The sequence below is a fragment of the Ambystoma mexicanum genome, chromosome 9, assembly GCF_040938575.1.
Source record: "Ambystoma mexicanum isolate Mex_15411 chromosome 9, UKY_AmexF1_1, whole genome shotgun sequence".
Lineage (NCBI taxonomy): Eukaryota > Metazoa > Chordata > Amphibia > Caudata > Ambystomatidae > Ambystoma > Ambystoma mexicanum.
In genome coordinates, this window is record NC_090931.1 from 599,655,896 (window position 1) to 599,681,564 (window position 25,669).

At 49.9% G+C, this 25,669-nt stretch overlaps 1 protein-coding gene across 3 annotated transcripts in view; it reads right to left on the reverse strand.

The window, feature by feature from the left end:
* SPECC1 (sperm antigen with calponin homology and coiled-coil domains 1) overlaps positions 1-25,669 on the reverse strand; it is a 1,474,528-nt gene that overhangs the window by 1,154,995 nt on the left and 293,864 nt on the right. Inside the window, exon 1 of one of the 3 annotated variants that reach the window (XM_069615231.1) lies at positions 9,596-9,945. The exons of the other annotated variants lie outside the window; for them this stretch is intronic. Within the exon in view, the coding sequence (XP_069471332.1) occupies positions 9,596-9,635 (40 nt within the window). The 5' untranslated portion in view covers positions 9,636-9,945. Of the gene's footprint in view, positions 1-9,595; positions 9,946-25,669 lie in introns of those variants that run through there. 3 annotated transcript variants of the gene reach the window in all.

Here is a 25,669-nt window from a genome sequence, read left to right on the forward strand (position 1 = left end):
CAACTCAAGATCACGACCACCACCCCAAAACTGCTCCCGAAATGCAGCGCCCTTCTAGATAATAACAGAGCCGCCATTCTACTTATTATGATTGGTCATTTATAACACGCTTAATACCCAGAGGTTTCTAAGCACAGGCCAGGGATTGAAACGGTGTTGCTCCACATCGTCTTGCTTCCAAGGCGAGCGCATTGCCCCTGAGCTAGCCATTGCCTTTTGCGTACTCTTTATCAGGTATACAAATCATATTCTCTGCGACAGTCTCATGTGCCTACTACAGCCATCACATTCTAGATGCAGCATGTGCCAGGTCTTTTGCTCGACCCCAACTGCTCGACTTTAAGTGGTCGACAGTTTAGACTGCTCGACTTTAAGTGGTCAACAGTTTAGACTGGTAGACAAAACACTTTAAGACCTTCCAGGATTTTGCAGCATGAAATGGCAAATTTTGCGGCACAAACCTTTATTTATTGTGGCATTTTTGTGGAACATTTTGTATTATCTGGAGGGTGTTAGATTGCCACATTGTAGGAAAGAGGCAGAATGCAAGGCTGAAAGAGTCAGGGTGGCATTATTATGTACCTTTTGTATTATTTTAATAGGAAGAATCCCGGATGTCTCTGGCTTGGCAGAACAGTTTTTCAATTTTTCCGCGAATAGATTTGCACTTAAGCAAAACAACCCAAAATGTACCTTTCACCACCAACCCACCCCCTCCCCTAGTTAACTGCTTGGTCGCTGCCGCTTCCCCTCCAACCCTGCTGTGTCAGATCAGTCCCTCTAACGCAGGATGGATCCGACGCCTCAGGGTCCCTTTTTATTTTTTTGTTGTTTTTGTTTTCAGTCCCCCACCTCCAATTTTGAGAAAGCGGGGGGGGGGGGGGACACCCCTGCAACCCCCCCCAAGGCCGAAATACTGAGCATAAGGAGCGGGTGACACCACCGCTCCACATGTTCGGTATTTATTAAAAAAATAATAATAATAAATAGAATGGTACTGGCGAAATAGGTCAAATTGTACCACCATTCGATCGATTTTTGGTGGTCAAAATGGGTAGTACCTTGCATAGAAGCGCTCTCCCGACAGTGTTCTGCAAGCTCCCAGCACGTCCAATGTAAAATGCGACCCAAAAAATGCATTTCTATCCTGTTTGAGGAACAGAAATGCAAGCGACGTAGCAGCGGTTCATATACATTAAAAAAAATGCATGACCGGGTCAAGAAAGACCCTGGGGGTCATTATGAGGTTGCTGGTCCGGAAACAACGGTACCGGTAAACTTGCCGCTACCGTTGTTTCCGGACCGGCAAACTACGAGTTCTGCAAGCGAGTGCCTTTGAGCCCGCCAGGTCTGACCTGGCGGGCGGAACGGCACCCGCTCGCAGACCTTGACGGATGCACCAGCACTGTTGCACATATTGCCGGTGCATCCGTTCTCCCCATTCCCATCGAGTCCAATGAGATGTGTTTGCGCATTTCATTTCTTGCACGTATACGTTTTTAGAATCTGGGACCCTGAGGATTTTTTTTTTTATTTTTAATTTTTTTTAAATTGTAGTTTTTGCAGGTTTTTTTGCAAAAACGGCCGTTTTTGCACAAAAAACGTCCGTTTTCGCAGCATTTTGCAGGATCGCAAAATCGCTATAAGCTGGGTCTGTCCAACTGAAACTCATCGACCACACGCACCCAATCTTAAAGTAGAGGAGGGGCTAGTAGGTGGGGGCATAGTTGGTACAGCCAGGGGTCAGAGCCCTCTCTGGAATTAATGTAGAGCAAAAGGAGAAGTGGGTGTTATAGGGGGTGGGTAACTAACATAGTGAATCAGGGTGGGGAGTTTGGGTGGTGGGAATTTACGGGGGCAGAGCACCAGGAAAGGGCGGATATTGCAGAAGAGGTCAAAGGGTAAAAGGGGAGGTGGAGGGATTAATATCAGGGCAGATGGATATGTCGGCCACTTGGGGATCGGGTGATATGCAGCTGCACGTAGTACATAAGAGGTCAAGCAGCTGGGGCGTAGATGAGGGATGAGGGGGAAGTCACCCAAAAGACTTGTCGGACACTTTGTGGTCTATCAAAAGTCACAGAAGCGACAGGACTGGACATGCGCTGCTCGGCGTCAGAGGTTCTTCTTTAGTCCCATGTGACCATCTGAAAACTCTCCTCAGCCTTCAAATAGATAAAGACGGAGTAATAAATACAGAGTGAGAAGCACTTGATTGGTGTAGAACCAATCAACATCGAGGCAGAAAATTACATAAGCATTGACCATCCCAGGAAAATGCTTAACAGATTTTGGATCAGAAAGAAAAACACCTCAGGTCAGCTTGAAAAATAAAAAAAATATATAAAACTTGGGACACTTGTTCGACTCTTATTGGAGCTCTCCAGGGGAGGACAGCCTAGTTCAGGCACAAACTCCACAAATTAGGAATTAGTGGGTGAAACGTCGTTCCAATGGTTTGACCGTGTGTCTCCCCTTGGTACGGCAATCCACCATTATATATTTTTCCTCACTTTTCCATACTATAAATGTAATTCAAAATAATACGATTTTTTATTTTGTTCATCGCTTTTTCTCATTTGAACATATCCTCCATTGCCGCAGCATCACATTTCCCATCATTTCTCTATGAACACTACTCTTCGCGGTTCATACCCTACGCCTTACATCTAATATAGAGCCGTACAGTTTCTGCTCCTCCACAGGCACTATATTCTCCAATATCCAGTTTGCCTGTTTAATGCCAATGCAGCCTCGCGAGTCCCAATCCGAGTCTACAAGCATGGTGTCTTGTAAATTGGGCCGTTTTTTCCCCCTCTTAACTTGGAAAGGTTTCTATGTTGCATAATGGGGACTTTGTTGTTTTTTATTTTTTGCACTCTCCGCATAATGGGAACTTCTTTTACTGCTGCTTTCCCACTTTTTCTCCCCAGTCTCTCAACATTTATTTTGCATTTCTTCTTCACAGAAACAGGTACAGCGATAGCCACCTCTTCCCACTCCACGGCCTTTTTTGCAGCCAAGTCTGCTATTTCATTAGCCAATACACCAGAATAACGAGGTATCCAGGCCAATTCTATGGTGGCCTCCTTCCTTGCACCCTAGAAGGAGGTCACATTATGTCCCGTTTTCCAGGTTTTCCTCTTGGTTGCAGTCAGTGCACACAGGGAGTCTGAACATTTACACTGGCTGGCTGCTTGTCTTCTGCAATTATTTGTTTTCATGCCCATCTGTATCGCCAGTAACTTCTAAAAAGAAGAAAAAAAAAAAAATAATCGGGCACACAGATACTTTGTTGCTGATCCTTGCCATTTTACACAGCTGAAGGCTTGACAGTTGGGCGCGAGGCCCACGGGCCCGATTCTGGAACCGTAGAACAATCACTATACACATTGTTCCTTGGCATATGCTGCACCTTTTCCTTTAATTTCCCTCCGTCATGTTTCTTCTTAGCTACCCAGGGGGTAAGAAATTCAAGTTGCAAGCTACTAGCCAGCATTTCTTACTCGCCAAGAGTCAAATATCACTGTGCACTGGCTATGCCATGATAACGGACTACAGACTTTGGGTAGACTAATCTCCATGCTGGCAGATCTTGTTCAGAGCAAATTGTTGGGCTTCCCTTTCCATATGGTAACCAAATAAGTCTGCGTTTTCCTTCCTACTTTCTCTTATGCGCATATCCAATTCCCCCCCTAAGCTCTCCTTCACGGTGCGACTGCTGCTTGGAGAATACATCTTATTGCAGTATCTGAGATTCAGTGTCTGACGTCTTACCGCAAAGAGCCGCTTCCCCGCCTGCACTTGCAGATAACATTTCTCATGTTTATACTGGTATGCAGCCTTTGCCTGAACAGCCTCCATCTTCTTTTGCTGCACTATACTGAAACTCACCGAGATCCGCCCTGCATTGTATAAGACAGTCCTGATCATCCCTGTCAGGCGGAAGTGAATTCTTACCCGCTGCTCATTCCATTTCAGCCACTGCTTGCAATAGCCTCGGTCTCATTGTATGTTTGTTTGCAATACCTTACATTCCCTTATTCTGTGACAGTTGGGTATCCAACCATATGCCTAAGTATTTCAATGATGCCGCTTCCTTGAGCGGTTCATTTTTTGGGGTTTTATTTGAGAACTTGCTGATCTGCCTTGTTCCATGTGAATACAATTACTAGGATTTTGTTCTTTGACATTCGTAATCCCCATTGCCTGGCCCATGTTTCAATTTTTTTTTTCATTATAGCTTCCATTATTAGCTACTGAATACCTAGAATTGCGTTTGCTTGCCTTTTCACCAGATCACCCGGAACAACTGCTAAGAAACCGACATTACAAAATGGCCTACATTGAATAGCGCAGGACTGAAAATGCTCCCCTGCGGCTGCGCTTCTCTAGTCTCCATTTGAAAACTCTTTTATCAGTTTATCTTGTATTTTTACTTTGATGCCTGAACAAAATCCCTGATCCGACAAAATACGTTCCCCTCACCCCACACAGACCCCTTCCTACCAAGCCAGATAGTAGGCCTTTCAAATATCTAGCAACCGTGCTCCTACCATTTCTTGATTACTTTAATCTTTCCGCATCCATCACTGTTCATAGAATCCAATTAATGGTAGCTCTCTTGTCAGAACCTACTTTGAAAACCATTTAGATTATTTCCCTTTCCCAGATAATATTTAAAAGCCGCCCTTCGCCCCGCAGTTTCAATACTGGAATAATTGATCACAGTCTTGCATTTATCTGGCAACCAGGACATCCTTACCACAGTCAAGGAGATCAACGATTGAGCCGGTTGCCAGTGCCACAAGGTAATGTCAACGCAGAGGGGCACTTTATAAATGTAACGTATTCTAGGTGCAGTGTCACACGGGGTGGGGTGGGGGGTTGAGGAAGTCACCCCATGCATGTCCATTGCAGCCTCGTATGGCCTGCTGAAGCCAGTCGACCCGAAGCTCCCATTTCTCCAAAATCTCACCTGGCCCCGAGATTTTTTTTTTTTTAAAAAAACAGACATTGTAACGCAAAATGTACAATGGCGGAGAGAGACCGAGAACCAGAAAGCAAAGCAAATAGGACACGTTTAATTATTCACACTTCACGTCGGCCATGTGTGCCTCATTGCGAGAAACGCAGGCCAGACGTTATGGCACGTCCAGGGACTGGCGAGTTGCTGCGCGTAACTATTGCAAAATCCGGATCCATGCCTCCCTCCCCAAGGCTGGTCAATTCCCAAAAAACCGCAGCTGGACAGTGACCGGAGGGTCCACATTGACTCACCAAGTACACAAGAGTGCCAACTCATTCCCCCACAAGAAATTAGAGAAACTAAAAAGGGGGAGGGGCGGACTGTATATCTTGCCGTCAGGGGGCAAGTCCTAAAAATTAAAGTCGGGGGGGACTCTTTATACGTGATGGGATGTGACATCATCATAAATTAGCATATCAAGGTGAAATATGCACATTTCATTAAATTGGCGTTGCATAACCACCAACGAGGAACGGCCTTTGCCTTTCATAAAATCAACACACACACACAAAACCAAGAGAGGATATTTTCTTCTAATATTGTTTTCCAAAATGTTAAAAATGCGTGCACGTTTTAAACTCCAAGAACCAATACAAATGTTTTCCCTGGCACTTGCATTACCGAAATGAGACATTTCACCCTTAGTTATTTTTCATCAGGTTACATAGTGCAGTGGTTAAGTGTCGGCCATGCAAACCTGACCGCGGTTCGATCCCAGAGGTTGGCTTTAATTCACAAATTCAAAGACGACATTCAAAGTTTCTCATTTCAGCTTGGAGGTGGAGGGGGCACTGAATCCACCCTCAGCGGGTGGATGGACCTGTACCCTCGACTTGAGCCCTGCTTGCCGTCGATCAAGAGCATCATATAGGTAGAATACAGACCTCTGGCGCGGGCGATCATGCATTCGTGGTGTCCCTGTATTGAGCCTATTGAACTGCAAATAACAGAACAAGATGTTTTGTCAAATTAAACCCTGTGACTGGACACGCGGTGCCGGTCGCGCGGAGCCATGCATTTTTCAGATTGTTTTCCAGAGGCAACACTAAAGGTTTTCAGATGACCTCATGCCAAATTGGGGACACTAACCTCCAGTACCACGCTTTGCTTTTACTTTTACTAAGGTTCATTTCATTGCTTTGTTTTTTTTTTTTTTAGTTTGGTGCATGTTATTTAATTGAAGTGATCCAAGACTACAACTCCCAGAATGCAACAGACGAGAAGTGGCGGCCCTTGACTGGAGCATGGTGTTACCAAGGACTGTCACTCGGTAATCTTAAATAAAGCACAGCGTGCCTCTCTTTGGTCTGGTGGATCCAGGTGCAAGGGGCGATTTTTTTTCAATGTTTGACACCATGATCAGAAGAGATATCAAATTGTACAAAACCCAGGTATGGCTTGTGCACCCACTCCCGGCTTTCAAGATGACACTGTACTGCAGGGTGACATTTGCAGCTAAACGCAGCACTACAAATCCCAGAAAGCAAAGCTATGCCAATAAGTCAGCAACAGCTGAACATCTCGCTGCATGCATGGGTGTGGCACAACTTGGGCACTTTGCCAAAAGCTAGCCCTAAGCATATCCGAGGGCTATGCCAGTTCCTCGATGGACGGTCTAGTGGTCCCCCAAAGCTTCGCATGCCAGGACACAGCCATCCAGATGAACAGCACACCAGGCACTGGTACTCCCTAAAAACAGGAACATACTCCCACATGCCATCACTATCCATGCCATTCTGGAGACACAGGTCCAGTCCTAGTTTTAACTTTCCATTTTAGGACTTGTAGTCTTGGATTTCCACATTATAAACCCACGACGACAAATCCCAGAATGCAAAGTTATAACCAGGGCTGGACTACACTATTGCCCCCCTGAATGCAATGAATAACGTTGGCATGTATGAGAAACAGGGAGTAACTGTACTCCCATCATACAACAGGAAAACACATAGGAGGTTGCTAAAATATAGTGACCGATAATCCTTTATTCGACTGTAAGGTCATCAAGACAGATGATAAAATGCATCGAAAAATCAGTATTCCATCAAACATAATGTCACTGGTCCGAAAGATACCACCAGTGAGAAATAGTGTTTTACACTCAGAAAAATCAGTTTACTCCCAAAGAATAGTAAGTGGAATACTTTCAAAATCTTATACAGAGCCCTGCCAGGACAGCAGAGGGGTGGCCAGTATTGTCTAGGAAGCGGGGCTTGAAGCTAATGTAGTTGGGCCCACCGCAGTGACATTAACATCTGTAAAGGCCCATCCACTGCTGCTGCAAGATTTCTGGTAGGCCTTGCCCGCCCAGGAACTAGCCTGCCTACGCCTCTGCAGGACAAGTCATTTCCCCTAAGATTATGGGCCTACAAATCCCAGAATTCAGACTGCATGCGTCACCCTCTACAGTCTTTGTTCCCCCGGAATCACTGCTCTGCCCTGTGCACCGATGTAAGAATGTGAAGCTCAGCGCGGACGCAAGTGCTCCACTGAAGCAATGTCACGCGGTATGAAGGGATGAACTTTAAGAGTCAGGCTGCATGCAAGGCCTTTACCGGAGGCACCGGGTGCGAGTCGAGTTAGGGGAACCCTTCTCACTGGTGACACATACCTGCCTAACCTCCGGAATTTTTCCGGAGACTCCGGAATTTTAAGCATTTCTCCGGGTCTCCGGAAAAGTCCTGTGAATCTCAGGAATTTTGAGATTCTTTCCGGGTCCCGTCATATTCTCCACCTGATTGGCTCAATGCGACCCCCGAACCCTGTAATAGTGCTTTCAATCCATATAATTGGATTGAAAGCAGTATTATTACAGCGGCGGTGCCACGTTCATTTTGCTTACCATAGCACAAATAATTAATTCAATGCTATAGTAAGCAAACTGAAGCATACAACAACCGAGTTTACCAGTTCGGCGTGTGGGCGGAGCCATGTGCAAATGGGCGGAGTCTTGTTTGGCTGTGGGCGGGGCATAAATCTCAGGAATTTTGATTTTCAAATGTAGGCAGGTATGTGGTGACACCCTACTGCAGCCTTGGCCTTCGATTTTACAAACGTTTTTCTCCAATCTATTTTAGGTTTTTAAAGCGACACAAGACTACAAGTCGCAGACAGCAACTGATGGAGAGAATCGAAAAAAAGGCCAAAACTGGGGCATGGTGTCCAAAACCACAAGGAGTCACCTGGTAACCATAGCAACCAGAACTCTAAAGATACCCCAAGTCAGGCATGAGTAGCATCTGGACCTATTTCCGTTTTACGTTCTGGAACTTGTAGTCTTGCATTTATAATAGGGACAACATGACTACAAGTTGCAGAAAGCAAACAAAAAACAGGATATCAGATATTCAAGCTGGACAGTGGCAGCTCCAGAGCTGAATGCCCCTAACCTATTCTTATCAAATGTACTAGTAGGTCTGCAAACTTTGGCTCTCCTGGTGTTTTGAACAACAACTCCCATCAGCCCTAGCCAGCATAGTCAATCGTGAGGAATCATGCGAGTTGTAGTCCAATACATCCGGTGTTTCAGACTACAGACGCCTGCTTAAGCACAAAGTGAGTCACCAGTTCCGAATCCACGGTCTCCTCGCGTGCACTGGAGAGCATTGTGGCCATTTTATAATGTCACCCCCCCAAAACTCCACGATTTAAATAAATAAATAAAACGCCCACGCATTAATCCGAATAGATGGGAGGTAAGATATAGGATAGTGGCAGGATTTGAAAGAGATCGATAATGTGCGGTCCCAGTCTACTGCTAACTTAAGACCAGAGGGCATCTGCTTCCAATGAGCTGCAGTTTCCGGTCACCTGCAGCCACAACATCCGAGACTTTGGAGAGACAAGCGTCAGGCGAGCTAGGGCCTAAAATAACCCTTGCCCGCTAAGCACGCCTTCAGTTGCCCTCAGAGAGTCGAGCTGTTCCACCAGAGTCGCCAGGCTTCTCGGTGCCCGGGCTACGATGGCCAACCCTGATTTTTCCCCTCGCAGCACTTGGTATTCTGGTACTTGTAGTTTTGTTTTCTGCACGTTAGTGTAGGGCTACAGCAAGGAGCAGAATGAGCAGGAAAAGCAGCAGAACCAAGCCAGGAACTCACAGCCGACATGGAACAACTTTAGGAGTTCTGGGGTTCAGGCATGGCTGCGGGAGATGACCATAGCACTTCCATTGTGCTCCAATTTATCCTTTCCGATGCTAGGCACTAAACATATCCACATGTGGCGTTTTAAAAGGGGTCTCGGTTACCCAATGCAAGGGAGGGGCTGCAGGGGCCCGTGATGAAACGCGACGACCCTCCCCAGCCCCGGTTGAGGGGGGTCCGTTCAGAGCCCCCCTGTAGGTCAGCTAGTTTCAGCAGAACACGGGCCGGAGGGCAAGGTACACCTCCGCCGGGGACGCGTGACATTGAAAGTTCAAAGGACATGTCCGTGCCCTCCTGCCCCCCAAACGAAGGGCCGACATCATAAAACGAACGCTCACGTTAGCCTCGGCCAAAGCCGTCAGTTAAAAGCATATAATAATGTAAAAACCATGCCAAACCCCAGGCTTGTGCCAGGGGCACCCACCTTGCTCCGGGTCCTCGGGACTGGCAGGCTGATTGCCCATGGTTGGAGGGCGGCCCGCTTGCTGCTCCTCAGGACACCTGCCGGGGTACCCACGCCCTGCTCATGCCCGCAGTGCCAGGAGGCAGCCGGCGCCGGGTCTGTGGGCCACGCGCCTATCGCTGTCGCAGGAGAAGGCGCTTGTCCCCGAGTCCTGGCTACACAGAGAGAAGCCTGCCTGCTGGGGTGGGCACTGCCCGGTACTCACTCCAGAGCCCGGCCACAGTCGGCTCGCTACCCCCGGCTCGGGCATCCTCGGCTCATCCCTCCTACTTTATCAGAAAAGGCTGCACCAAGCAGGAGGCGGGAGGGAGCCGTGTGGAGTGGATGGGACGCCTGGCTGCAGGATGCAAACGGCAAGGAGTTTCTGCATGGGACGTGAGACGCCCACAGGCAGCTGTGGGGTACTGCAAGCACCGCCCAGGAACATATGGGATCCAGTTAACCCAGAGACATGAAAGCATGGCGAGAAGAACGCAGACAGAACACGGATGACGGGGAGAGCGAGCGGGTTTATCAGAGGCGTTGCTAGGGGGTGGCTAAGGTGGCTAAAGCCCCTGGTCTTTTCGTTGTAGCCCCAGATAGAATCTCAGGAGTTACGACCAAAATGCTAGCTAGCCCCCAGTCCCGACAGTTCCGACATTAGCGTAGCCCCGGTTCTTTTCCAGACCTAGCAACACCCCTGGGGTTTATCATCTCAATCCGAAATACGCTACGTGCACAGAACCACCGGGCACCCAACCCGCCCCACCGGTGGGGCAAAGTGCACACAGCCAGGAAGAGGTCGTATACCTTTATCTCTCCAGATGTTTTTGGACTACATTTCCCATCAGCTTTACACAGCAGATTCAACTGTGAGGTCTTATGGAAATCACAGTACAATTAAACGTGCAGGAAACAGCGAGTGCAGCCAGCGTGCTTGGAATGCAGGGATACAGAGTGCATTCGTCTGGTCCCCAAAGTACAGCATGCATTCTAAGCCTCCCGACATGGACCACCCATTGGGGGAAAAATCCCCAAATAGAGGCAAATGGATGAAAACATACCCAATATAGTTTAACATCGAACACTGCTATTGTAAAACCGGAGACCTCCTAGAAATGACAGGTGCCTCATCCACACTGGAGGCTACACAGATGCAACAGTATGACAAAGACACTAAGCCAACGTAAGAATACCAGGTGCCTCTGACAGAAAACAGGGCTATTTACAATACACAGCGAGCCATCTCACCCCAAAATCGCCCAAAACACAAACAATTGGATTGAACCGGGGCCCGCGTTCTTCCACTCTAAACTTGTGAAAGCAAGCTGGACCATATCAGCAATCCTAAGATTCAGACCCGAGCTATGAGTCAGATCCCATTGCCAGAGTAGAGCACTCATCAACCGGAAGTGCAGGGGACGTAGCAAACGTGAGGTGGAGCTTAGAGGTCACAAATACGGTCAGGGCTCTTAGAAGCTACAGTGCAAGTCAAGGGGAGCTCAGATGACAGGGGGGGGAGTCAGGAGGTCAAGTTCGGGTCAGAGAGGTCTCAGGGAGCATGATGCAGGCCAAAAGGAGCTTAGAGAGATGTGTAGTTAGTGGGTTCTCGGCAGTTAACGGTGCAAGTCAAAAGAAGGCCACTGGACCATGTGCATGCCAAGGGGTACACAAAGGATACAGTGTTATTCACAGGGAGGTCAAAGAGTTCCTAGGGCACAGTGGCAGTCACAGGATGCCCAATTGCCTTTCATGATCCTAAAACTCCAAATGCAAACTGATGACACCTGATGTTGTGCCCTTGAATCTACCCTGAACTACAGGATCCCCTCGTGCCACCCTGACCTACACCCTGACTTCTTAGCATGGCATTGCCTATACTTGCAATACTAGCCCCCTCTACCTAAATCATGCCTTCTGAGCTCCCTGGAAATGAAGCTCACCCTCTGGACCTCTCCACCACACAACACCCTTTGATCTCCCCGTGACGAATAAACTTTCTGGGGAGCCAGTGGTCCAGGAATGAATATCGGTTTATAAACCATCAATCAGCCCCACACCTGTAGTACACCAGAAGGGGTCCCAAACAGATTGGAAACACAAGCAAATTAAAAACCTCCTTGTCCAATTTTGGTAGCGTGGATGGAACGGCAGGCTTATCTCTGAAAGGTTGCGGATCGTTGGTTAGTTGCAACACAGCGAAAATACAATTATTACTCAATGATCAAAGGGACTTGTGATGGGGCTTCCCGTGCCTCGGGCCGCCCTGTACTAGCGTTCGCGCGCATGCATGCAATGAGACACATACACATACGTCTGTGCGTTCCAGGGTCCCGGCGGCAACTGCCACACGGACCGTCTTTATTACCAACGCGCATGCGTGGCCAGAACGAGGCTCACGCATGCGCACACCAGTCTAAGACATAACATCCCTTTTTTTCTTTAAACAAAATAGTGCAATAACTTACAACTAAACCATACTCAGAAACAGTATTAACACTTGCAACTGTGGATCATTAGCCTGGAACAGTCACCTGGTCAGTCTCCAGAGTCTAGAACGTAGTCCTTGAGTCGAACCGGTATAGCGCGGCCTTGTCGCGCAGGGTACCTCCATTCCCCCTGCGGGATAGGTGGTGGGGTCCCGACTGCTGGCGTCTGATCCATGGGTGGGTCATCTTCAGGGACTCCATCCTCCTCCTCTGGTCGTGCTGGCACTGCGGGGTCGATATTGCAGGGCGAATTGTCAATTTTTTTGAAAAAGGATTGGTTGCGGGTGATAGTTCCTCTGGCATTTGCTGCGGTAACCATGGATCCCTTAACATGGGTGACGGCCCACGGTTGTGGTTCGTAGGGCAATGACCGCTTTCCTGCTGGCCTGCGGTTTCGTACCAGCACCGAGTCTCCTACCACTATCTCCTTATCTTGCATTCTTCTCCTTTCGCTCTCCTTAGCGTTGTGCACTTCTCAATCTTCCCTCACTCTGTCATTGTCTATAATACCCGGCTTACGCCCTTCCACTTCAGGGAGGAGCCCTCTCAGGCAGCGCCCAAACAGAGCCTCTGCTGGAGCCACTCCGGTGGACTCATGGGGTGTCGTTCGGTACTCTCTGAGAAACTCGAAAAGAGTCCTCTTTAGTTCTCCTCCACTGTTCGCCGCTATGCAGAACGCTCAACCTTGTTGAGTGTCCTCATAAGCCTTTCGGCCTCTCCATTGGCCCGGGGCCAGAGTGGCGACACCTTCCGGTGCAGTATTCCTTTTTCTCTCAGATATTGAGCAAATTGGTTCCCAGTGAAAGGTGGCCCATTGTCGGAGCAGAGTATTTCAGGGAAGCCATGCATGGCGAACATCTTTTCTAAGGCCAGGATGGTATGGTCGCTGGCTGTTGAGTCCACGAGTTCCACCTCTAGGTACCTCGACCACTGGTCCACTACCACTAAAAAGTACATACCCCTTCCTGTGGATCCAAAATTTGCGTGGACTGTACTCCACGGCTTCTCACTCCGTTCCATTGACTTAATAGGCGCTGCCCTTTCTAGGGTGCTCGCTGCTTGGCACGACAAACATCTTTTCATATGTAACTCAACGAGCCCCTCCAGATCAGGGAACCATACTTTTGGTCGCAGCCTCGCCTTTGTTTTGGCCACGCCCTGACGTCCGGTGTGTGCCAGCTCCAAGACTCGAGACCTCAGCGATTGTGGAACTACAATTTGCCTCCCTCTTAACAGCAAACCATCCTACGACATTGAGAGTTCCTCACAAACCTTCCATAACGCCTGAAGGTCCCTCTGGGCTCTGTGTTCTCTCCTTGTATTGTTTTGCAGGACGTCTCTCCACTCCCCGCTCCGAATTGCAGTTTGGATGATTTTGAACACCGAGTCGTTCGCCGACTCTTTTGCCACTACCATTCCGTCCAACGCCACCGGCATGGCCCATTCCACAACATTGTGGATAAAATCTTGGCATTCTACTACTTCTCCCTGGCCCTGTTCTCTTTCCTCGTTGGGGTGGCAGGACAAATAGTCCGCAGGATTGTTTGTGCCTTGCCGGTACACCAACTTGACCCCATATTCAATGAGGGCGAGCATCCACCGCTCAATTCTGGGAGGTGGTTTAGACGACACGCCCGCAAGGATCGGAAGAAGTGGCTTGTGATCCGTTATGACAGTCACGGGTTTCCCGAGAATATACAGCCTAAAATGCCTGCAGCCCCACAGGATGGCCAGGGCCTCCCTCTCAATCTGTGAGTAGCGTCTTTCAGTTTCTGTGAGGGCTTTGCTTGCATATGCGATGGGTACCATTTCGCTTCTCGTGTCTTCCTGCATTAGGACAGCCCCTAGGCCTACGGGACTCGCATCCACGACAATCTCAGATTCGGCTGAGGGGTCAAAATACGCCACTGTGTCCTGATCGGACAGCGCCTTCTTGATGGAATTGAACGCTTCTTGCTCTCTCGTGCCCCAGACCCATACAGCGTCATTTTTCGTGAGGGCCTGAAGGGGTTCAGAGAGGGATGCCAGCCCCTGGATGAATCGGCCACAATAGTTAACCATCCCCAGAAAGCTGCGGACTTCTGTCGGCGACTGGGGGCTTGCCGCCTCACGTATGTCTCTGACTTTCTCCGACTTTCTCCGGATCCGGGGATACACCATTCTTGTGAAACACAAACCCAAAGAACCCAATGCGATCCTTGAAGAACTCACATTTTTCACGATACAAGGTGAGTCCAAGGTCTTTGAGTCTCTGCAAGGTCGCCTCTAGGCGCTTCATGTGCTCGGCATGTGATGTGGCGAAAACCAGAATATCGTCACTCATATTGATTACTCCCCTTAGGCCCACCAGAGCGCCTCTGATGGAATTCTGAAAGACCTCTGCAGCAGAGGATATCCCAATGCTGAGGCATTTGAATTGGTACAGACCCTTGTGCGTGGTGAAGGTGGTAATGTACCTCGAGTCTGCATGCAGTTCTAGTTGGTGATACCCTGCTCTTAGGTCCAGTTTGGAGAAGACCTTGGCCCCCTGCAGTTCGCTGATGATATCGTCTATCGTGGGGATCAGGTGGCGTTCACGCTTAATGGCTGCATTGGGCAGCCGCATGTCCACACAGATGCGTACCTTGCCCGGTTGTTTGGGTTTGGGCGCCACCACGATTGGTGAGACCCAAGGAGTTAGCCCCTCCACCCTTTCAATGTCCATGCTGATTAGCGCTTTGAGCTCGTCTTCCACCTGCGACCTGAGGTGAAACGGAATTCGTCGGTTCTTCAGCGCCGTGGGGCGGATCGTATCATCTATATGTAGTCGCACTGGCTCCGCTTTCAGTCGGCCAATCGCCTGAAAGGTACTCTCAAACTTCTCCAGAAGTGACTCGACATCCCTTTGGTAGATCACAAGTGCAAAGTGAACCAGGTCCAATGCATCCGAGGCCGCACAACTCAACAGCGACCGTGGGCTGACATCAGTGATGAAAAACCTTGCTTCTATCACTTTGTCCCCTCGGGCTACAGGGGCTACAAACACCCCTTTGATGGGTAGGGGATCATCACCACCGAACATGAACATTTTTGCTCTTGATTTGTCCAACGGAGGGGGACCTGGTATGGCCTCATAAAGTTCAGTGGCCAGTACGCACACCAAGGCTCCTGCATCTATTAGCACCTGTGTAGGGACCCCTTGAATGTCTACGACGCACGTTGGTCGTCTGTGCTTCTTGGTCCCGGTAGCCAAATTTGAGATGAAAAATACTTCTTCATCTTCCTCTTCCGCGATGTTAAGTCTTTGGACATCCTGCTCGACGGCAGCGACACTGCGTTGTTTCCTGAACCCGCCACCCAGCCTAGCGGGCCCTCTCTGCGTGGCCACGGGGGTAGCAGCTCTACACATCCTGGCATAGTGCCCTGGCATATTGCATCTTCCGCAGAATCTCGTCTTAGCTGGACAGTCTTCCGAATGCGGCAAGTCATACCCACAATACTGGCAAATGGTGGGGCTACCTTGCGGTGTTGTTGATTCCTGCCTCTTCTGACTGCATCTGGGCTTCGACTGGGGTTGTTTCCCAACAGCAAAAGCATCCTCATGCTTGCCTGGGCGTGTGGCCGCATCCATCTTAGCTCCTCTACTTTCGGCAAGTTCGTACACCCTTCCACTGTCCAAAATCTGTGCTAGCGACATGCCAGGCTCCCTCAGGACCTGCCTCCTCAGCTTGCCTGAACTGCAACCCTGAATCAGTTGATGGCGGATCATTAACTCCGCATCCGTCCATCTGCACGTGGTGGCTAGCTGTCTCAAACATGCACAAAACTGATCTAAAGACTCCTCTTCGTGCTGCTTCTCCCCGCACATGACAAACCTGTCAAAGTCAATATTGGATAGGGGGATGAAATGATCCTTCAGCGCGGTTTTGACAGCATCATAGTTCACTACGGGTAAGGAAAGAGATTCGTAAATGCGCAGTACCTCTGTGCCCACCAAGTATAGCAGCATGGCCACTTTGGCATCATCGTCTGTCTCCCCAGTGGCAGCGAAAAACAGGTCAAGTTTCTTGATCCATAGAAGCCATCTCGGACCCAGTTTTGACGGTGGGCCCGAGGTGTCAAATTCTTGCATTGGTTGTAGGGATCCATGCTGCCTTCTCACCACTCTAGCAGCCGCCGGAGCTTCTCCTTCGCTGTCTGTCATGTTCACAGGTCGCACAGGCACCTCAGTCCGTGTTAGAGGCTGCAAACCTGGCTGCACTCAGATTTGATGCACCTGACCTCTTGGGCAAAGTTGCTGTGACGATGTGAGATGTTTGCTCCTCTCCCACAACCTGTTAGCTCAAGTGAAGATGCAATCCTCCCTCCTGAGGAAAATTGCAGGGTGTGCAAAAATTGAGGGGTTGTATACCTCAGTGTCTAGGCAGCGCACGAGCACCCTTGCGGGCCACAACTGCCTTCAACATCCAAAACAAAATGGCCGCCATCACTCGTGTGAGATTCATAACGCACGTGAAGAAAAATATCCATAACGACACGTTTATACGTGCCGAGCGTTTCTCTTCTCGTGTCCCGCCTCGTCGCCAATGTGATGGGGCTTCCCGTGCCTCGGGCCGCCCTGTACTAGCGTTCGTGCGCATGCATGCAATGAGACACATACACATATGTCTGTACGTTCCAGGGTCCCGGCGGCAACTGCCACACGGACCGCCTTTATTACCAACGCGCATGCGTGGCCAGAACGAGGCTCGCGCATGCGCACACCAGTCTAAGACATAACAGGACTGTCCAGTCAAGGTTGCATACAAATTTCTACTTTATTATTATCACACCAGACAGTTCTAGCAACACTACGAAATGCAACATACCCTGGAAAGGAATGCAGAAGACAGACAGTTTCAAAGAAGGAAAAGGGATGCACTCTGGATACTGACAGGAGGGTTGTCGCTATAGTAAATAATCGCAACAGTTCAAAGATACTTGGTTTTAGCACAAAGGGAGCAATGGGTTGTAAGATGTCTCTAGGGGCCTTCAGAGAAGGACCAGGGGGTCAGCACTACAATGTACCTTGTGCTGTGGATGTTCTAGAGCGCTTTGCAGCTTCTGCGACAGAGATCAAGATGGGAGACAGCTGCAGGTATCAGGCGGCAACCAGTTCAGCGAGTGAGGCTGGATGGCTGGCTGCAGGCTGGCCTACACGGCGGCTCAGGATCCAGCATCGTTGTCTCAGTGCTGGTCGGTGGTTCTGAAGCACTGGTCAAGATGTCTTGGATGTCTTTAAGTGACTGCAGCATAACAACGTCAGCATTGCAGTCAGTTGCAGCTCGAGGGACTCGACTGGCTTGAAACATTTCCTTTACGGCGGACGTCGGTAGCTGCTCGTCAATGAGGTTCACCTAGCTTCTTCACTGGGCTTGTGTGGTCCTTTAAGGCGAACGGCCCAAAGGGAGTGTGTTGCAGGCAGCTTCCTTGTCTTTGGTTTTGGATTCAGAGACTTGTTGGCACTTCCCACCTAGGAAGCTTGCTGCAGAGCCTAGCAGGGCACGCTGTCTGCTGACTGGGTATCCTTTCTGGAGTTGCTGGAGGGTCCTTTGGATTCGGTATCTCCCTCTGTTCTCTGGGATATGTTTAGGGGACAGATCTTGCTTCCCTCTTGGAGGTCCTGGCATTCCTTCACTGGCGGAAGATGTAAGGCAGACTGTACCTTCAGCCAGGGTTCAGTGATGAGTTCTTCCTTCTGCTTCTGGTGAAGCCTTCAAATGATCTGCCAAAAGAGGCTCTCTGCCCTCTTTTAAAGCCAAATGGACCACAGGGATTGGTGTAGGCTACACCTACCTTCATGAACCAGTCCTGGGTCCCCACCAACAATCTCCTGTATGTGTGAGGTCATAACCAGAATGATTCGCGACATAAAAGGTAGAGAGGTGAAAACATGCAATACTAAGTCCCACTCATCTTCCTGTCTGTTGTGGATCAAAGGGTCTCTCTGGTTAATGGAGCTCTCTGTGGTTCCAGATTAAGGCAGCAGTTCTCCCTTGAAGCTGCGGCAAGATCAGACTCTCTGTCGCCTTCAAATCACATTCTAGAACCTTGGACTACTGTAAACATGCAGTCCCAGGCATGGCAGCTCAATGTCAATCGATAACCAGGGCGGGAGCTGGCTAAAGGGTGATACAGTGCATACGAAAGGTTGTTGGGGTTTCCGGTCTCCTTTGTTAACCTCTGCAGCCAGCTCTGCATACCAACTGTAGGGCACAACAGAAGGACAGGGCAGATCCATGGAGCCTTTGTTAGAAAATCAGACTGGCCATTGAGATGCATTGTGTACTCCTTGTGTCATAGCCCAACTAAATATGACAGAGGGGACTGCACCTATGGGCTGTGTCCACCCAGAGTACACAGTTCTATGCGTATGTCATGCAGTGAGCATAGGAAAATGTGTGTGGATTAGCCTTGCACATTTTCCTGGGGTTGATATACCATCATTTAATTTCATTTAAACATTTCAAAAAAGCAAAGCGAGCGCACACCCACTGTGCGTATGGTCGATTTCCCCACACTCCCCTGCACCTGCACATGGATCATCAACCTCATTTTCACCTGCACTGTGCCTACTGAGAACCCATCACTACACCCACTGGTCACGCCTCCCTTTGGCCTACACCATGCACCCCTGAAATCACTCTGCACCCCATATGACCTCTGAGGTCCACCCCAAGCAACACATTACCTCTGATCTGTTCTTGAGCTGCACTGCTTTTTCTGAGATCCTCTCCACCCGCTCCCTGCCCCATGAGCTTCTTTCAACTTGCACAGACCCTTCTAAGAGCCCCTGATCTGCACTGTGCCCTCTGACCTCTGGGCCATGCACGTCTGATCTCCAGCATGTCACCTGACCTTCATCTTGCCCTGCAACCTTCATCACACACCTTCAACTCTCTGCTGTCGGGAACCACACTGACCTGCAACATGTGTCTGTGTGGTGTCTGCCATCCTCCCAGGGCCGGCCTTAAGGGTGGGCCACCCAGGAGACTGCCCGGGGCACCCTGCCATTAGCCCCCCCACCATGCCAGCTTGGGGGAGTCTTTACAGGTGTGGTGGGTAGAATGCGCGGCAGGCCCCGTATTGAAATTAAAGGCGCTTCGCTCTCGGGAGTGGAGCGCATTTAATAACACTAGGGAGCTGATGCGAAGCATCAGCGCCTATTAAAACATTTGGCATCCCCGCCTCCCCCCACCCCATGACATTTCAGTAATGTGGCAATGGAAGGGTGCAGTAGAACACAGATCATTCACTGCAATCATCTGCAGCCCAGCCTTTTATCGCGGGATTGCCTCCAGAATCAAGGCAGGAACATTTGATGTGCAGCTTCTTTCTCCAGGTGGAAGCTTGGCTAAGAAACCAACACTGCTGTCACAACAGATATGATTTCTGGCATTTCGGAAAATGTGGAACTACCAATGTGAGCTCGGCACCTGGGCAGGGGGTGGTTACAGGTTACAGAGCAGGGGCGTGTCCAGGGAGCGCCTGTGGTGGGACGTGCTACCCCTGGAATCTTATTGCCCACCCCAGGTGCCACCCCATTATCCTAAACTATGATCATTATGTGTGTGTGCGCTCGTACTTCATGCCACCCCTGAATAAGACAGTGCCACCCCAGTAAAGAGTCTGGATGCCACTGGGTTACAGAGGTAATGTCTAATGAGCAACTGAGCTGGGAGAAAAATTGTACCAGCAGCAAGGAGGCAGACCCAATATACAATAAATGACGGATAATTGGAAGTTTACATGCAATTAGCACTTCTCACACTGACCACAGGATGCGGAGTGTCTCCTGACGAGGAGGGGCACCTGTCTTGAATTTTAAGGGAAAGTCTATCATTTGCTCTCATTTATTTATTTTCTGCCCGTCCATAATCATAAGGACCTCCTTTCAGCATTCCCACCAGTTTGTCTCTAGGACGGCGAGGTGTTCGTTTGATCACAGCAGCTGTGGAGCTGGCAGTATGTGCCCCCTGGCTCTGGGCCGCGCGAGGCACGGCTTCCGGCCGCACCGGAAGAGCTGGTTTCTTTTGGGTGCTTCAGGAATGTGGTCCGGGCGGCGTGGGATCCAGGCCAAAGCAGCTCCTTGTGGGAGTGGGAACTGTGACCATGCATCACTTCTGACAAGTGAAGACAAAGTGGCCCTTAACTCACAAACTATATGTTTGCACTGTCAAGGACTCGGTGGCAAAGTTAACCCCTTCTTTATCATAGGTGTTCAGAGGGGTGGGGAATGGGTCACACATGTAATATAACCAACCGTTCTCTGTGTCAGGGGCCCGGCTAGCATGTGTCCCTAGAACTGCTGGCCTCAGCCACTGCCTGCTGCCCTTTCGAGCATCGGTCCATGTCCACTGCCCTGTCATGCATTGGTCTGGAATAGTTGATAAGCCCCTGTCCAAAGCTCGCACCCTTTCCAGCAATAGACTATCCACCAAGCTTCTCAATATAGGTACTTTAAATGGATTTTATATAGAGAGAACCAAAGCTGGGAAGCAACAGAGCACTGCATAGGTCGTTGACGGTAACATGTGAGGTCATATATGGCATGGGATGTTCTAGCTGTTGGGTGGAATGTGATGTGAGAATGTAAGAGCCTAGGTGGCTGTGACTACATGACTACTTCTCTACATGAGTACACGCATGAGTGGTGGATAAACAGCCTACTCAGCCCCACACTACTACTGAACCTGCAGTGATCCCGATCATAACGTTGAAACAGGCATAGCAAGAAAGGCATAGCTCAGCCTCTTTTGGTAGCACAGGCTGAGGGCAGGCTATTTTATTTTGTATTGCATATTCATAAGGCGCCTATACACAGGTGCTTAAAGGCGCCACAAGAGAAAAAGTGGTGTGCAGGGACGGGGGGAGAGGGGGAACAAGGAGATAAAAACAATAACGGTCCTACTAAGCCTTGTGACACTGTGATCGTGCAAGTGCATAGGTAAAAGATGCTGGAGGAGGGTGGGAGAGGGAGAGACGAGTGAGGGGTGGGGGCAGCGGGCACTAGAGCCCAGGCATAGGCAAGGACTAAAGGGAGCCCAGGAGGGCAAGTACCAGGGGATGACAGGCAACAATGTCAAGTTTGGGGGAGGGGATGGACCAAATTTAGGAGGGGCGCCAAAACACTCAAGCTGGTCAGGGAGGGGGCCCAAAAGGCGTTGCTAGGTTGGGCAGGTGCTGAGGGAGACTTGACAAGTGGGGCCTGGTGCCCTGTAAGACTCATAAGGGACCAGGCCGCCAGTCTCAGCAGACAGTGGGGGCATTAGCAAGGGAGGGTGAGAGGGAAGGAAGTAGAGAAGAGCAAGGTCTTGAGCTGCTTCTGGAACTTTAGGAGATCCGGCTCATGTCTGAGATGGGCAGGGAGGCAATTTCAGAGGAAAGCTCCTGCGAGGATATAGATCTACCCCCCACTCTATGCAGAGTTGGAGCTAGAGGACTGAAGTGCTCTAGCTGTGAGGTATTAAGGGAGAGAGAGTTGGATGTTGCTGGTTCCTAGGCCCCGGAAAGCCTTGTGGATGACGCAGAGGGTCTTGAATTTGATCCTTGAGCCACAGGGAGCCAGTGGAAAAAATGTTAGGGCTGAAGAGATGCGGTCCCTGGGCTTGAGGCCAAGGATAAGTCTTGCAGCCTTATTCTGGATTGGTTGGAGGGGTCGAAGAGAGGAAAGAGGCAGGTTGAGGGAGAGGATGTTGCAGTAGTCCAGCCTAGAGAGGACCAGGGCTCTGCAGACATTGAGGAATGTGAGGAAAGGGCGAATGCTCCTGATGAGGTGGAGCTGAAAGTTGGCCTTCTTGGCAATGTCCAAGATGTGAGGGGAGAAGGAGAGAAAGGGTTCGGACATGATACCAAGGTTTTTGCATCACAAGAAGGCGAGGAGAGGGCCCCCAAGGAGGGCAGCCAGAGAGTGGGAGGGAAACAGGGAACAGGGGCCCAGATGAATAGGATCTCAGTCTTACTGGCATTAAGGCAGAGATCATTAGCCAAGCACCATGCCTGAATAGCGGTCAGGCAGTCAGGTAGGAGAGAGGAAGAAGAGGAGGTAGCAGAGAGAAGCTTGAAGGAGAGATGTATGTTATCAACATACCACTGGAAGTGATGAGAGAAAGTGGATATCAGGTGGGCCAGAGAGGCAACGTAGATATTGAAGAGCCATGTCGATAGGATCGAGCCCTGAGGGACGCCACAGGTAGAGTGTGAGGTGGACGAGAGGAAACGGCCCAGTTGCACCTGGGAAGGATGGTTAAATAGGAAGGTCAGCCAAGCCGGTGCCAGGTCCGTGATGCCAAGGGTACCATGGAGACAATTTATGAGGATGGCATGATTGACCATGTCAAAGGAAATATCGAGGAGGATGAGAACAGAGGAAGGTGTGGAATCAAGATTTCAGAGCAGGTTTTCACAGGTGTTCAAGAGAGCAGTTTCCTTATCTCTGGGTGTTCTGAAGCCAGATTGGTGGTCGTGGAGACGGCCCAGAGATTCACTATGGTGGATCATTTGGGGGGATGACCAGTTTCTCCTGGAGTCTACCTAGGTAAGGGGTGATGGAGATAGGGCGATAGTTAAGAAGGCAGGAAGGGTCAGCAGATGGCTTTTTTAGGAGAGGGTGCACACGAGAGTGCTTACGGGGTTGTGGGAAGGAGCCAGTGGCAAATTAGTCATTGCAGAGGTCAGCCAAGGTTGGGTCAAGAGAGGCGATGTTGTCATTGATGGTTCTGGAGGACTGGAGCACCTGTTTAGTGGAGTCTTTCATAGAGCAGACAACTTTAGAGACCTAATCCGGTGCAATGGGAGAGAAGGATGGGAGTATGGGGTGGTGGGGTAAGGGAGGCAAAAGAGGTGGGGGGTGGAGAGGGGAGTAGAGAAGAGTGAGGGCAGGAAGTCCTGAGTTTGGAAGTGAAGTGGGAGGCCAGTGCAGTGCAGAGGGCCTGGAAAAGAAGAGAAGAAGTGGAAACTGCAATAGGATTGGCAAGATTCTTGCAGATTATGAAAGGTTTAGATGTGTTATTGGTGGCCCCCAGAGATATGGGCTTGGACATGGTCCCTCTTCTTAGAGTGGATGGAGAGTCGGTATTGCCTTTGCAGCAGGCGGCAGGCCAGTTTGTCAGAGTATGTGCTTGTGGCCCTCCACTTCCGCTCAACAACTCTGCGCTTGTGTTTCAGAGTGGCCAGGTCAGAGTCATACCAAGAGTTGCACTTGGAGGCAGGCTCCATGCGCCTCCTCATGACAAGGGCAAGGATGTCCAGGGTATTGGAGATGGAATAAAGAAGGTTAGCAAGAGCTGAGTCGGTATGAGAGTCAATAGCAGGGGTGGGACGTGGAATGAAGGTGGCAGCAAATGCAGAGACTGACACTAGCTTCATCGGTCGAATGACGGAGAAGGAGACTGGCAGTGCGGGCAGAGGCATAGCAGGGGGGTCCAAGTGGTCCAGGTGGGAGGAGAGCATGGTCAGACCAGAAGAGAGGAGTCATGAGGGGGTTACAAATAGGGATGTCTGCAGAAATGAGCGCATCCAGGTTGTGTCCGGCTGAGTGGGTCAGACCCTAGGGAAGGACTGTGAGGGAAAGAGAGTCATGGAGGTTGTGGAAGAGTACAGTGGGTCCGCCAGGAGAGTAAAGATGAATGTTGAAGTCACCAAGCAGGAGAATCTTGGAGGAGGCGGTCAGGGGAGCGGAGAGGTTGGCCTATTCAGAGAGGAAAGGGGGGATTGGTCCAGGGGGGCCTATAGATGGTGACAAGTGTGAGGGAGTGTGAGTGGGTATGTAAGCAGCAGGGACCCATTCAGGGAAAATCAGGGCCACTCAGCCCCCAGACACGTTGAGCCTGTGGTTGAAGAGGGTATTGTAGCCCTCAGGGAGAAGAGTGTCAAAAGCAGTGACAGAGCTGGCTTTTATCCATGTCTCAGTGAGAGCGAGGACATCAAGGTCAAGTCTTCAAGGAGGTGACAGGTGTCAGAGGAGTGTTTGACAGCAGATTGTGAATTGAGGGTAGCTAAGTGAAGCTGATTCCCACCTCTGAAGGTCTTCCGAGGAGGGGTGCAGCAGTGGGGAACATCCCTCAGAGGGGGCAAAGAAGCCAGAGGGGTGGGAGAGGTAGGGGTGGCAGGAGAAAGGAGGGTGTTAATGAGAGAAGGGAGATGCCTATCCAGAAGGAGGAGATTGCGCTGAGAGCCCTAGACCATGACAGTGCCATTCTGGGAGGCATTAATGATACACCAAGGCTATATCTTCGGGAGGGGTATCAGCTGATAACAGTAGCAACCGAAACAATTGAAGTACAATGGTTCCAAAATAAAAGACTGTGCCATCATGGTTCCTTAGAAATATAGGAACTTTAATAAAACAATCAATGCTGCAAACGAACTAAGAACACTACACACCCACCGATATGAAGAAACACAGAGAAAGCTGACATTTATGAACGGGCACTCTGGGTTGATAAGCAGGATCGTTCAGGCAAGCAGATTGGGCTACAATGCTATTGTTCAAGGATATATTCATGTGGAAAAGGTAGAGGGGGGGCTTAAAAGCCACTATATTTCCAAACAGTAGACCAACGGGACAGGACCTCTTCACAGTTCCTTGAAGTTTTGTCTTCAGTGCTTGACAGTGTGGAGCTGGGCTTCTAGGTGCTTTTGCAGCAGTGGTGTTGGTGTATAGGCGTTTGAGTTAATGCATTCCCACTGGCGGTCGGTGTTGAGTCGGTTTGAATGTGCAGACTCTCAGTGGGTCAAGGCATCATTGAGATGGCAAGAAAATGGCTTACAATGGTTCTGGGCTGCGATCGAGTCAGCGGTGAGATGATGGCTCTGCTGGGCCAAGTCACCATTTGAAACAATGGTTAAACAGCTTCCAGCAGTCTACTTAGCCCTGAAGTGAGCGGATCCCACAATGTCGAGATGAGTCAGTCCGGTTTAATGGGTCGAGATGGCATCTCAATGGCTTGAGGTGTGTAAACTGGATCGAGGTTTGGGTAGGGTGCCAATAGCAGCACCGCAGATTCTGTGGTGGCTCGAAGGAGTTGCGCATAGTTGATCTGGGTTGAAGGTGTCTCGAGGCAGCGAAATAGGATTTCAGCTGCTTATGGGCGTTTGGATTACTCAAAGTCCCAATCCAAATGCACCAAGACAAGGTGAGTCCTTCTGTTCTGCACTCCCACTCCAGGGAGCTTGGCTGGCACCTGCAGGGGATTGTTCAGTTCCAGTGAATAGGATTCTGGTTCCAGTGCAGCCAGCAGTAAGGCCAGTTCCACAGCAGTTCACCCACAATGTTCTCTCAGGATGTTTAGGAGACAGAGCTCTCCTCTGCCTTAGATCACTTCTGCCTTCACCTCTATGACAGATGACTTTGGAGCAGGCTTTACTCTCAAAAGAGGTCCAGTGAGTCCTCCTTCTCCTTGTAAGAGTCCAGCGATTAATCAGTGAAAGAGGGGGTGCCACTTCCTTATAAAGACAAAGTGTCACAGATTAGTCCAAAGCAGTCCTGCTGTAAGGGGTCCAATCCAGGCTCATGACGCCCGATGAGGCTGAAACATGTCTGGGGATG